Source organism: Oncorhynchus nerka, linkage group LG12, assembly GCF_034236695.1.
Source record: "Oncorhynchus nerka isolate Pitt River linkage group LG12, Oner_Uvic_2.0, whole genome shotgun sequence".
Taxonomy (NCBI): Eukaryota; Metazoa; Chordata; class Actinopteri; order Salmoniformes; family Salmonidae; genus Oncorhynchus; species Oncorhynchus nerka.
In genome coordinates, this window is record NC_088407.1 from 59,950,612 (window position 1) to 59,966,019 (window position 15,408).

Here is a 15,408-nt window from a genome sequence, read left to right on the forward strand (position 1 = left end):
CAATATCAAAATGTATAAAGTAGATTTGTTATTTTTAAACACACAAGAAATAAGAATAACACGAGAAAGTAAGCTATATACATTTAGTAATTGCAGATAGTCAGTGCAGATGGACCATGGGTTAGGGTGGGCATCCATTGCCTAGCTGTTTAAATGTCTCAGTGCCTGGAGTCTTTGGTTGTTCAAAAGTCTCAGAGCTTGGGGATAGAAGAAGTCCTCGAGCCTGCTGGTCCAAGACCCAATGCTCCGGTACCAGGAGAACAGTTCACGGCTGGGGTGGCTGCAATCTTTGGACATTTTTCGGGCCTTCCTCAGACACAGCCTGGTATGTCCTGGATGTCCTTATATGCAAGATCAGGGTTCAGGATATTAGCTCCTGAGAACCATAGTACATATGCAAGTTACACCACTTCATCACATCATTGTAGATTGATCTTCTTTTGACAATTATAGCATTCTTTCATGGTGTTCACCATTATTCTCAATGAATCTGATATACATGTTCTTGCATAACCCCCTTCTGTACTCATGCCAACACCGTCCCCATTTTCTTAGCAACAGAAATGTGTACATGGGGGTTTGACTTGTGTAATGCTGAAAACCTCCACAGTAAATTGGACACTTTCATGTTTCCTGCAATTAGGCCTAACCATAAGAACTTTTTGAAATACCTACCACTTCTCTGCAAATGGTCCTTCTCCCATTCACCATGAGTCAATGTAAGCACACCATTATTTGGAGTGGTATGCCTGAACCCTCCAAAATTTGCCTCATCTGACAAAACACATTTCTGTGTATCCTCGCTTATTTCGATGCTGCTCATTTGATTCAGTTTTCATAGAGCTTGCTATTTCCTCAGCTGATTAATCTCTAACACAACTTTCTGTCTCTAAGTGGTAGTATTCATTCCCAATATCTTGGGTGTATGAGAATATTTTTTGCTTTATGAGTAAGCCGAAATGTATTCCACATACAGCGATTCACATTGTGGCCAATGGAATGGGTGGACTCAAAGAACAGCAACACTCCTTATTAATCCAGTAAAACTCTGTATTATTCAGTGCACCATGAAATGACACCATATATACATTATACAAAGCCTGCTGAGTATTGCCTACAATACGTTTACTGCGCCACCTAGAATAATTTCTGCTCTATAAGCCAATATGCATTTCAGTGTTTTACATTTGGGGCATTTATTTGACATTAAAACATGTATTAAATCTAAAAAGTAATGCAAATGTTACTTACATGAATCACTGTTAATGTTTAGACAAATATTTTTTATATATAATAAATAAATATAGGTTTTTCAACACTTTTCTACTATTACATGGGGACTTTTATTTAGACCCGGAAGTACTTGTTTAGTGTTGCTGACGAGACGCTGATTTTTATGGCCACTTTCCTCGTGGATTAAGCCACACTCGTTGAAAAATACCCAACTCTCAGTCTACAGAAACATGTCTAAACTAAAGTCGTTTCGTGTATTTTTAAATGAGCGTTTAACGGTGGCTGCTGTGGATATTTTCGGGGCAGCTGAGAAAACGGTAGTGGAGTACCAGGAGGAGAATGATCGTCTACGGAGACTGCTGCGGATCACACCGGAGATAAAACTATATAGAATAGGTTAGTATAACGGTAGAGCTACTGGCTAGCTATAGTTCTACTCAATTGATAAACTGTTTTGGCAAACGGTGATCACCACTATATCAATTTTTAAAGACGTTATCTACTGTAACTTTTATCATACATTGTTTTGTCACGAAAAGCTGATTTTAAATAATGTACAGTTGCATTCAGGCATGTTTAAAGGCTGCTTAAATTATAACTAGATCTGCAATGGTCGATATGCAATTTAATCTGGGGTGCTTTCATTACGACAGAACATTGTTCAACGTTGAATTCAACTGAAACAATACGGTATTTGGGCGTAATATTTAGGCCAAACAGTTGCAAAACCCGACAAAAACGAAAGTTTCAATTGGACAAATTCAGGTAGGTCAAATTCCCGCCGAGTTTCGTTACCTTTGCTTCCGTTTATGAAACGTTCTGCAACAGAATCGGCGTAATGACACCCGAGTTGAAGAACTGTGATTATTGTGGCCCAGAGGGCGATTGTGTATGGTGTGTTGCACGAGTTTTGCGATTTGAAATGATCACACCCATATTGATTAGGCCACACCTTGCCGCCCTATGGGAGCAAACATACCTCAAAGGTTGTTAAAGAATGGTGCTCACCGTTTTGGGGAAACGTGTTGCTCAGTACAAACCATCACAAAAAGTAACAAACAATGAATTGAACGGAACACACCCCTTTACTTAAATGTATTTATTTTTAATTAACATTTTATTTAACTAGGTCAATAAAGAACACATTCTTATTTACAATGACTGCCTACACCAGCCAAACCCGGACGACGCTGGGCCAATTGTACGACACCCTATGGGACTCCCAATCACAGCCAGTTGTGATACAGCCTGGATACGAACCAGGGTGTCTGTAGTGAGCACTGTCTGTAGTGAGCACATCTCAAGCACTGAGATGCAGTGCCTTAGACCGCTGCGCCACTCAGGAGCGAATAACATCTGCTAAATATGTGTGTGACCAATAAACATTGCAGCTTGGGTGGTGTGGTAAATGAACCAAACTTTACTTTGAGATACTTCATTAATTCTCAACTTGGAAGGCACTGATGTCTTATAAATGTGTGTTTCCAGTTGCAGGTGTAACTCCGATAGCCAGAGAATGTTCAGAAATGTATGAAATCCACCCTTTTCATCAAGTGAGAAAAGTCCTTTTACATATGTGTAAATCTTGGTCTACATGTGGCCACCACTGTGTAGCTTAGAAATGACTAGTCCCAGCAAAGTTTTTGGGTATTGCGAGATGTCGGGCAGCTAAAATGGCAAGGGGAACATCACACTCGGTGCAAAACAGGGCTTTTATATTTTTCTGAATATTCTCTGGTTATCAGAGTTACACCTGCAACTGGAAACAGGAAAGTTAAGACACCAGTGCCTTCCAAATTGAGAATGAGTGAAAGTATCCCCAAGTATGGTTGGTTGAAAGATGTTGTAGCATATTGTCAACATAGCTGTGGGAAGTAGGGGTCTTGCAGCACCCCCTGAAAAAAAAATATATATTTTTTTTTTCAAAAGTCACTAGCCTTTACTAGTCCTGTATTAGCTGACCATAGCACAAAGTGTGGCTACTTTGAAGAATCTCATATATATATATATATATATATATATATAAATATATATAAAATAATAATGTATTTTATAATTTTTTTACTTATTTGTTTAACACTTTTGGTTACTGCATGATTCCATATGTGTTATTTCATAGTGTAGAAAATAGTAAACATAAAGAAAAATCATTGAATGAGTGGGTGTGTACAAACTTTTGACTGGTACTGTATGTCCCTCTTTGCCGCACATGACCACACAGCTGGGCGGTAGTCCAGGTGCGACAAATCTAGGGCCTGTAGGACCTGTCTGCTAGACTGAGATGTCAAGAAGGCAGAGCAGCGCACTATCATGGACAGACCTCTTCCCATTTTCGCAACCATTGAGTCTATGTTTTGAGCATGACAGCTTGCTATCTAGGGTTACACCCAGGAGTTTAGTCTCCTCAAGTTGCTCAATCGCCATATTATTCAATAGTAGATCTAAATGAGGTTGAGCGAGTGATTTGTCCAATTTGTGATTTGTTCGAGGCCACTGTTATGTAGGTCATAGAGAGCTATAATTCACATGTATAATTGTTCTATTTAATTCTGTGGTATATAGCTTAAACCTCTTCTCACCCTCTCCTTCCCTCCAGACTTGCAGCTCTCTCTTTCTGTCTCTGAAGAGGGGGTTCCCTCTGAGCAGCAGCACTGTGAGCAGGAGTGGAGCCCCAGTCAGGGGCAGCAGGATCCAGAGCCCACGCAGATTAAAGAGGAACAGGAGGAACTCAGGACCAGTCAGGAGGAAGAGCAGCTTCAAGGGCTCTTTGATACGAAAGATTCCATATTTACTCCTCCTTATGTGAAAAGTGAACTTGATCAGGAGGACCCACTTCACAAAGCCAAACTAGCTGAATACCCAACTCTCAGTCGACTGAAAATGTCTAAACTAGAGTCATTTCGTGTGTTTTTAAATGAGCGTTTAAAGGCATCTGCTGCTGTGGAGATTTTCAGGGCATTTGAGAAAATGATCGCGGAGTACCTGGAGGAGAATGATCGTCTACGGAGACTGCTGCGAATCACACCGGAGATAAAACTATGTAGAATAGGTACGTATATATACCTACTAATATCTAACTACAGTTCTACTCAATTGATAAACTGTTTAGGCATTCAGTGATCACCATTTCAAAAATGTTCAACACCCACACCAGTAGAAATCCACTTTTTCATTTACATTTACATTTAAGTCATTTAGCAGACGCTCTTATCCAGAGCGACTTACAAATTGGTGCTTTCACCTTATGACATCCAATCTGAAAGACGATCGCCAAAGCTTACCCATGATGTTATGCAACCATTTTAAGTCAATAAGTCATCGTCAATAAGTATGATATACAGTGCCTTCATAAAGTATTCACACCCCTTTACTTTTTCCACATTGTTGTGTTACAGCCTGAATTATAAATGGATTACATTGAGATTGTCACACAATACCCCATAATGTCAAAGTGGATTTATGTTTAGACATTTTTACAAATTAATAAAAAATGAATAGCTGAAATGTCTTTAGTCAATAAGTATTCAACCCCTTTCTTATGGCAAGCCTAAATAAGTTCAGGAGTAAAACAAATCCCACACTGAACAAGTCACCTAAGTTGCATGGACTCTCTTTGTGCAATAATTTTTTTTAACATGATTTTTGATCCACTACCTCATCTCTGTACCACACACATACAATTATCTGTAAGGTCCCTCAGTTGAGCAGTGAATTTCAGACACTGATTCCACTACAATGACCAAGGAAGTTTTCCAATGCCTCGCAAAGGACACCTGGTAGATGGGTAAAAACAAAAAACACACACACATTGAATATCCCTTTGAGCATGGTGAAGTTATTAATTACGTTTTGGATGTTGTATTAATACACCCAGTCACTGCAAAGATACAGGTGTCCTTCCTAACTAAGTTGCCATAGAGGAAGGAAACCGCTCAGGTATTTCGCCATGAGGCCAATGGTGACTTTAAACAGTTAGAGTTGAATGGCTGTGATAGAACTGAGGATGTATCAACAACATTTTAGGTACTATACAATACTAGCCTAAATAAGAGCGAAAAGAAGGAAGCCTGTACAGAATAAAAAAATATTCCAAAACGTGGATCCTGTTTGCAATAAGGCACTAAAGTAAAACTGCAAAAAATGGAGCAAAGAAATTACCTTTGTCCTAAATAAAGTGTTATGTTTAGGGAAAACACATCACTGAGTACCACTCTTCATATTTTCAAGCATGATGGTGGCTGCATCATGTTATGGGTATGCTTGTCATCGGCAAGGACTAGGGAGCTATTCCCTAGCAAAATCCTAGAGGAAAACCTGGTTCAGTCTGCTTTCCAACAGACACTTGGGGACAAATTCACCTTTCAGTAGGACAATAACCTAAAACACAATGTCAAATATACACTGGAGTTGCATACCAAGATTATGTTGAATGTTCCTGAGTGGCCTAGTTTTGACTTAAATCGTCTTGAAAATCCATGGCAAGACCTGAAAATGGTTGTATATCAGTGATCACCAATCAATTTGACAGAGCTTGAAGAATTTTTAGGAGAATAATGGGCAATCCAGGTGTGCAAAACTTTGAGACTTACTCAGAAAGACTCACCGCTGTAATCGCTGCCAAAGGTGATTCTAACATATATTGACTCTGATTGTCGTGAATACTTATTAAATGAGGTATTTCTGTATCTCATTTGCAAAAATGTCAACTTGTTTTCACTTTGTCATTATGGGGTATTGTGTGTGTAGAGGGGTGAAGAAAATAAATAAATTGAATCAATGTTAAATTCCGTCTGTAACACAACAAAATGTGGAATAAGTCAAGGGGTATGAATACTTTCTGAAGGCACTGTACTAGGGTTTAAAGTCGCATCAGAACTACCCACTTTGTGCAAATCCATGTGAATGCGGTGTCTTTTCCTATGATATGATGTAAAAAATGACAGCCTACGTTTTGTTTCAGGACTGGGTTTTATTTAGATTTGAGTCATTTAGCAGACGCTCTTATCCAGAATGACTTACAGTTTAGCATGTGTCTTAAGATGGCTAGGTGGGACAACCACATATAACAGGTATAGTAAGTAAAGGGGGAGTCAACATCCAAGCTGAGATATCTGCCAGGCATGCAGAGATGCGTGTCACCACCTGGGTGTCAGAAGGGGGAAGGAGAAAAGTAGTTGAGTGTCATCCGCATAGCAATGATAGGAGAGACCATGTGAGGATATGACGGAGCTGAGTGACTTGGTGTAAAGAGAGAGGGTGGAGAGCCTGAGACGCCCAGTGTGGAGAGGAGAATCTGATCACAGTTCACAGTGTCGAAGGCAGTGGATAGATCTAGGAGGTTGAGAACAGAGGAAAGAGAGTCAGCGTTGGCAGTGCAGAGAGCCTCTGACACAGAGGAGAGCAGTCAGCGTTGGCAGTGCAGAGATCCTCTGACACAGAGGAGAGAGAGTCAGCGTTGGCAGTGCAGAGAGCCTCTGACACAGAGGAGAGCAGTCAGCGTTGGCAGTGCAGAGAGCCTCTGACACAGAGGAGAGAGAGTCGGCGTTGGCAGTGCAGAGAGCCTCCGTAACACAGAGGAGAGCAGTCAGCGTTGGCAGTGCAGAGAGCCTCCGTAACACAGAGGAGAGCAGTCTCGGTTGAGTGACCCGTCTTGTAGCCTGACTGGTTATGGTCAAGAAGATCGTTATGAAAGAGAACTAGAGTTGATCAGAGACATCACGCTCAAGTGTTTTGGAAAAGAAAGGAGGGATACAGGTCTCTAGTTTCTGACGTCAGATGAGTCAAGTTTTGGTTTCTTTAGGGGAGTGACTCCGGTGATTTGAACTCCGAGGGGACGCAGCCAGTGGTCAGGAATGAGGGAATTGAGGAACGGGAGAAGGTCTCCGGAGATGGGGTGTCAGGGTCGAGTGGGCAGGTTTGCGGGCGGCCAGACCTCACTACTTGCAGGATTTTATTTGGAGAGGGAGGTGAGAAAGAGGTCAAGGCATAGTGTAGTTCTGTGCGAGTGGGACCAGTGGACTCAATAGGCTGAGTGAATGATGAGCGGATGTCATCTACCTTCTTTTCAGCAGGACATGTTTTTGCACCTCCAAAATGATGATAATCGATTGGATAAATTGTCCATTTTCAATTATTTTTGTAGCTGGTCTGTATTAAAAATAAATATGTGATTAATTTTACGAATGGTATAATTGTGTTATATGCTCCCCCTGCTCCCCAAGATGAATGGTTTTGACCACTCAAGTTTTGCTTCACTACACGTTCCACAGCTTTCAAGGAACTTAGTTACATGTCATTTGCAGCATCCATGATCATGAGCAAAGTCATTGTAGCCTATTATATCACTTCCCCTGTGAGAACCATGAGCACAGGCTGACTTGGATTTGCTGTGCCGAAGCCTGCCAGCAGCCTACCTACCAAAGGTTGCACTGTGTCCATTACATTGTAGAAAAATGCATATCGGCTATCTTTCAATAGTTATCGATATTTTTATATATACAGTACCAGTCAAAAGTTTGGACACACTTACTCATTCAAGAGTTTTTCTTTATTTTACTATTTTTTTACATTGTAGAATAAGTGAAGCCATCAAAACTATGAAATAACACGCATGGAACCATGTAGTCACCAAAAGTGTTAAACAAATCAAAATATATTGTATATTTGATATTCTTCAAAGTGAGAGATTCTTCAAAGTCACAGGAAATAAAACAAATATTCAAAACTCCTTGCACACAGAACACCCATCAATGCCTTGATGACAGCTTTGCACACACTTGGCATTATCTCAACCAGCTTCATGTGGTAGTCACCTGGAATGCATTTCAATTAACAGCTGTGTCTTGTCAAAAGTTAATTTGTGGGATTGCTTTCCTTCTTAATGCGCTTGAGCCAATCAGTTGGGTTGTAACAAGGTAGGGGGGATATACAGAGGGTAGCCCTATTTGGTAGAAGACCCAAGTCCATATTATGGCAAGAACAGCTCAAATAAGCAAAGAGAAACGACAGTCCATCATGACCTTTTAAGACATGAAGGTCAGTCAACTGCAGTCGCAAAAACCATCAAGTGCTATGATGAAACTGGCTCTCATGAGGACTGCCACATCAAAGGAAGACCCAGATTTACCTCTGCTGCAGAGGATAAGTTCATTAGAGTTACCAGCCCCAGAAATTGCAACCCAAATAAATGCTTCAGATACATCTCAACATCAACTGTTCAGAGGAGACTACTTGAATCAGGCCTTCATGGTTGAATTGCTCCAAAGAAACCACTACTAAAGGACATCAATAATAGAAAATAGACTATCTTGAGCCAAGAAACACCAGCAATGAACATTAGATCGATGGACATCTGTCCTTTGGTCTGATGAGTCCAAATTTGAGATTTTTTACTCCAACCGCCGAGTCTTTGTAAGACGGAGAGTAGGTGAATGGATGATCTCCGCATGTGTGGTTCCCACCGTGAAGCATGGAGGAGGAGGTATGATGTCGCTTTGCTGGTGACACTGTCTGTGATTTATTTAGAATTCAAGGCACACTTAACCAGCAAGGCTACCACAACATTCTGCGTTACGCCATCCGATCTGGGACTATCATTTGTTTTTCAACATGACAATGACTCAAAACACACCTCCAGGCTGTGTAAGGGCTATTTGACCAAGAAGGAGAGTGATGGAGTGTTGCATCAGATGACCTGACCTCCACAATCAACTAATCTCAACCCAATTGAGATGGTTTGGAATGAGTTGGACTGTAGAGTGAAGGAAAAGCAGCCAACAAGTGCTCAGCATATGTGGGAACTTCTTCAAGACTGTTGGAAAAGCATTCCATGTGAAGCTGGTTGAGAATGCCAAAAGTGTGCAAAGCTGTCATCAAGGCCTTTGCCTTAATGTGGCTACTTTTGAAGAATCTCCAACATAAAATATATTTTGATTAACACTTTTTTGGTGACTACATGATTTCATATGTTATTTCATAGTTTTGATGTCTTCAATAATAATTCTACAATGTAGAAAATAGTTTTTTTTAAATAAAGAAAAACCCTTGAATGAGTAGGTGTCCTAACTTTTAACTGGGTCTATATGTACACTACCGTTCAAAAGTTTGGGGTCACTTAGAAATGTCCTTGTTTTTGAAAGATAAGCACAAAAAACATGTGTCCATTAAAATAACATCAAATTGATCAGAAATACAGTGTAGACATTGTTAATGTTGTAAATGACTATTGTAGCTGGAAACGGCAGATTTTTTAAATGGAATATCTACATAGTCGTACATAGGCCCATTATCAGCAACCATCAGTCCTGTGTTCCAATGGCACGTTGCATTAGCTAATCCAAGTTGATCATTTTTAAAAGGCTAAATGATCATTAGAAAACTTATTTGCAATTATGTTACCACAGCTGAAAACTGTTGTTCTGATTTAAAGAAGCAATAAAACTGGCCTTCTTTAGACTAGTTGAGTATCTGGAGCATCAGCATTTGTGGGTTCGATTACAGGCTCAAAATGGCCAGAAACAAATAACTTTCTTCTGAAACTCGTCAGTCTATTCTTGTTCTGAGAAATGAAGGCTATTCCATGTGAGAAATTGCCAAGAAACTGAAGATCTGGTACAACGCTGTGTACTACTCCCTTCACAGAACAGCGCAAACTGGCTCTAACCAGAATAGAAAGAGGAGTGGGAGGCCCCGGTGCACAACTGAGCAAGAGGACAAGTACATTTGAGTGTCTAGTTTGAGAAACCGATGCCTCACAAGTCCTCAACGGGCAGCTTCATTAAATAGTACCCGCATAACACCAGTCTCAACGTCAACAGTGAAGAGGCGACTCCGGGATGCTGGCCCTTTTGTTGATGTTTATCAACTCTGCGCGGAAATTCCCAACCACAATTTGTGAATATGTATAACTACCCATCCTTCTCTCTAGGACAGGAAATTATGTTGAAATAGTGCCGACAACTTCCTCTGGGCAGGTCCTTTTAAGAAGTCATTTTTTTACTTTCACCATGAATAGATAAAAGTAGCACAAACGTGCCAGTACTTTCTCTTGTTTGGACAGAATTGTCACATTTTTTCTTTTGACAAATGTTGCATAATATTCTTTTAGAACTTCCTCTGACGATTCTCCGGATAGTTCGTCCTTATGATGCCCTTCAGACTCAAATGCTACATTGGAGCCATAAAGGTCCCTTTTGACTAGCTGAGGACGGTGATTTGGTCAAGTGTGAAACGCTCTATCTAGAAACAATTGATTGTGTGTACGACAGCGCATTGCCAATATACAGCAACTTCGCCAAGCTATTGAAGAGGAGGGGGACAACATTCCACAATAAACAGTCTGACCAGCTGTATGCAAAGGAAATGTTTCCCGCTGCATGAGGCAAATGGTGGTCACACCAAATACTTACTGGTTTTCTGATCCGCTCCCCTACTTTTGAAAAATAGAGTATCTGTGACCAACAGATGCATATCTCTATTCCCAGTCATGTGAAATCCATAGAGTAGGGCCTAATTTATTTATTTCAATTGACTGATTTCTTAGAAATGAGAAGTTATTGCATTTTATTTTTTTGTTCAGTATAGATAACTTCTGCTCCTCCTCTCCTTTCATCCAGACTCCCTGCAGCTCTCTCTTGCTGTTTCTGAAGAGGAGGTTCCCTCTGAGCAGCAGCGCTGTGAGCAGGAGTGGATCCCCAGTCTGCAGCAGGAGGACCCAGGGCCCACACAGATTAAAGAGGAACAGGAGGAACTGGGGACCAATCAGGAGAAAGAGCAGCTCTTTGATGCCAAAGACTCCATATTCCCTCCTCCCTGTGTGAAAAGTGAATGTGATCAGGAGGATCCACTTCAGTGCTGGACTCTTCCCCAAACCCAGACTGTGGCGAATAGAGAGAGTGACACTAAATCAGTGGATCTCATACCTTTTGTAACAGTGACTAATATAAAGGATTTCAAAATTCCCTGTGACCCTCCAGATGATCAAAACAATGGCTCCAGCCACAGCTCAACCGAAAACTGCGACTCAGTAGGACTTGACAGCAGCCCACAATTGCATCCTAGCCCACTATTGGATCCAAACCTATCAATGGGGGAACATTATTCCAAACTTAGCAACATGTGTAAAAAAAAACACCGCTGCCATGACTGTGGTAAAAAGTTTGCTCTGAAACCTGACTTGCAGAATCATTTGACTCTCGCCAAGAAGAGACTCAGCGAATGTCAGTTTTGCAAAAAACGCTACAACTCCACTTGTGAACTGAAGACCCATGTCCGACTCTGTCAAGGTGGAAAACCCTGCACCTGCCCTGTTTGTGGCAAGACCTTCAAAGAAACAACATTTCTGTCCAGGCACATGAGGAGTCACACGGGAGAGAAACCATTTAGCTGTGTTGACTGCGGTAAAAGCGTCAGTCTCAAGCAACTCACAAATGTGGAAATTCTGGACATTTTTGTCAATTCTGACAATGAGTCTGAGTATGAAACGGAGGAATCAGATTCTGACAGTGACTGTAAGGAGCTGCCGCCAAACCTCATGGGCATTGAGAACCCTGAATCTGAGGACCCCTTGACCATCGACAAAGTCCCAGGTCCCTCTGAAGATGCTGGTGGTGATGGAGGCAGACCAACAGTGGGTGAAGTACTGGAGGTCTGTGGTAGCTGGAAGGCCACCAGCCATTTCACCCCTCCTGTCCTTGCTGTTGGCTTTGATGAGTCCCAGTCTGGAGTAAAAAGCCCCTTGCCAACTCCCTCTGCAGCAGAGTGCTTCAAGCTGTTTCTGACAGAGAAGCTGGTGGGAGACATAGTGGAGGAGACTAATCGCTATGCCTTGGAGCTACAGGAGAAGAGAGAGCCAGGAGTGAGGGGGAAACTCGCTAAATGGGTGACAACCACAATTAGTGAAATGTATACCTTCCTGGTGACAGTCCTTCTCATGGGAATAGTGAAGAAGAACTCTCTAAGGGAATACTGGAGCACGGATCCTATGTTTGCAACTCCCTTCTTTGCCACTCTCTTTTCCCAAGATCGCTTCCTAGTCCTGCTGCGATGCCTGCATTTCGTCAACAATGCTACTGCCAACCTAAATGACCCCTTACACAAAATAAGAACTGTTCTTACCAGCCTGACATCAGCATTCAGTCAGGTCTTTATGCCATACAAGGACTTATGCATTGACGAGTACTTGATGTTATGGAAGGGTAGGCTGGCATTCCGTCAATACATTCCCTCCAAAAGGCACAGGTTTGGGGTCAAGTTCTTTTTTTTGTGCGACGTGAAGACAGGATTTGTCCAAGACATTCTAGTTTACACAGGGTCCACCACTGACGTCCAACATTATGAGGGGCTTGGGGTGTCCGGGTCTGTGGTGATGACCATGCTGGCTCCTCATCTTGGGAGGGGCCACACTTTGTATGTGGACAATTGGTACAGCAGTCCAACACTCTTCCAGCATCTGTTCTCCAACAGCACAGGGGCCTGTGGCACAGTCCAATCAAACAGGAAGGGGATGCCGTCATTTGGAAGCAGGAAGATGCAGAGGGGGGAGGTGGAGTTCAAGGAGAACGGTCAACAGCTGGCAGTAAAGTGGCATGACAAACGAGACGTCCATGTCCTCTCCACTGTCCATACAGCAACCATGTCGGCCACAGGGAAGGTTGACCACCTGACGGGAGAGAGAAACATCAAACCAGACTGTGTGCTTGACTATAACCGCAAAATGGGGGCAGTGAATAAGGCATACATGATAAACCGCTTTGTGGCATGCGCCTGGAAAACCACCAAGTGGTATAAGAAGATATTTTTCCATCTGATCGACACTGCTGTCCTCAATGGCCACATAGTTCACCGCCAGCTATCAGGTGAGATAATTAATGAACAAGGTTTTTTGAAATGTTACATACAAGTCACATTGTTCCATTATGCAATTATATTGACAATATCTCTCACCTACCCACTCCTTCATTCTCCCTCTTTATCGCCCCCATAGGTGAGGTGATTACCTACCAAAAGTACAGAGAGAACCTCATGAGAGAGCTGCTGGAGGAGCACCACACCCCTCGGCGTCCACCCACTGGGGGCCGTCCTGCTGCAGACAATCCCTTACGCCTCAATGCCCGGCATTTTCCCTCAAAAGTACCTCAAACTGCTGCACAAGGTAGTCGCACACGGAGGCACTGCAAAGTCTGCCTTTCCAGCACCAGGAGGAGGAAGCAGAGGAAGTTGACAAAGTACATGTGTGTACCTTGTGACATACCCCTGTGTGTTGCGCCATGCTTTGGGGAGTACCATACGCTCAAGCACTATTGAGCACATCTGCAGCAATTACTGACTGACTGAATTGAAAGGTGACCTGCCATGATACAATGACTTTAGGGGTGGGGATGCAGTTTTTGTTCAACCGCTACGTGAATATTGAATTATGGGCTAGGCATGTTTGTAATGAAATGACAGTTGTCATAGTCTTTTCTTTCATTTTTTTCCCTCCAGTAAAACTGTAAAGAAGTGTATGTTCAAAGAATATGTTGTTAGAATACAAAAGCTAGCCTCACTCTTCATGAACAAAGATGTCAAGCAACTCCACTTCCAGTGATGTTGGCAAATTACGTTCAATGTTTGTTTCTGAAAGTAAATAATATAGATGAATGATTAGTAATTACAGTAGAATATCAGGAATTAGCAATAAAACAACATTACAATGAAGTAACATTACACTGCAATAAGAATAATAAATTGCATTTACAACATGACATGTATAAATGCACCAGTAACTGAATAGCTCCACAAGGGGGCAGGGAAGAGCTATGTTTAACTGGCCAAATAAATACACAGGCCTGGTCATGAGGGCATCTTCAAAAGGATACAACACAAGCTTATACTTCTCTGACGTGATTAGCAGTTTTTTACAGAACTAATGGAAGAATGTACATAAGCACAATTGAGTATAACACCATAAAGATTATGCAATTAGTACCTCGCATGTCGGCAGTTCTAAAGGAATAGACAGAATACATATTGCTCCATACATGCATATTTTGTGCTACAGTTGAAATGAGTTAAAACGATAATACAGAACCTGTATTATGCTAAGGTAAACGCACATGTATACAAAGTAATTATTATTAAGGAAAACAACATTGAAGGCAATGCGGTTTGAGAAAGTTTTGTTCTGACTGGAGATGCACTAAAGTCTGCATACTTGACCTGGGGAAACCCTGGGGGACTGCTTGGGCTCTCATCCAAGAGAGAAGTTGCCTGGCTCATTTAAACATTAGCATAGCATGTCTCAAATGTAAATTGCCCTCGACAGTGAAATGGGCTAGCAACTTCTGTGTATTAATGAGGCGGAATGCACCTCATTTCAGAGTGACATTTGAAGATAATTTGAAATTGAAACAGCCTATAGATCATTAGCACACAGCGTGCTGTGCTTTGAAGGCAGCAGGGGTTAACTGTCCTGTTGTGTAACAGTCACAGTTTGGTACAGAGAGCGCATTCTGACATCATTTACATTTAAGTCATTTAAAGATTGACATTTGGAACTCCTGTGTGAAAAGGTCAAACATTTATACTTTCCGGAAAATATATCCTTCTGTCCAAAAGTATTTTTCGTCCATTTTGACCCTATGGTACTCATTCATGATATTGTTTGAAATTGAACCTTTTGGGAAGTAATTATATACAGTGGAGTCGTAAGTGCAAACTGTTTAAAGAGATATTCCAGAGGCTTGAAAACGACCTCGTTATTTTTTATTTTTTCAACCTCCCGTTTTGGACTTGACGTGTCAATGTATGGCTCACACATGCATAATCTACAATCTACCTGACATTTAGTGCTTGTACCTGTCATGTAGTGAATGTGCGCGCTCTGAAGTCGCAGGGCTGCATGGGTTTACCATTAGTTATCTTAATAACAGCGAAAATACACGGAACAAAAATAGAAACGTAACATGTAAAGTGTTGGTCCCGTGTTTCATGAGCTGAAATAAAAGATCCCAGAAATGTTACATTCACACAAAAAAAAAACGTTTTTCTCTAAAATATCAAATCTCAAATATATTTAGATTTGTTTAACCCTTTTCTGTTCACTACATGATTCCATATGTGTTATTTCATAGTTGTTATGTCTTCACTATTATTTTACAATGTAGAAAATATTACAAATAAAGAAAAACCCTGGAA

At 41.4% G+C, this 15,408-nt stretch overlaps 1 protein-coding gene across 1 annotated transcript; it reads left to right on the plus strand.

The window, feature by feature from the left end:
• The first annotated feature begins 1,355 nt into the window (after window positions 1–1,355).
• Window positions 1,356–15,408, plus strand: LOC115138963 (uncharacterized). The gene is made up of 4 exons (XM_029676143.2): window positions 1,356–1,629; window positions 3,830–4,282; window positions 10,848–13,088; window positions 13,217–15,408. The coding sequence occupies exons 1-4, from the start codon at window positions 1,464–1,466 to the stop codon at window positions 13,534–13,536; spliced, it is 3,180 nt and encodes a 1,059-aa protein (XP_029532003.2). The 5' UTR covers window positions 1,356–1,463; the 3' UTR covers window positions 13,537–15,408.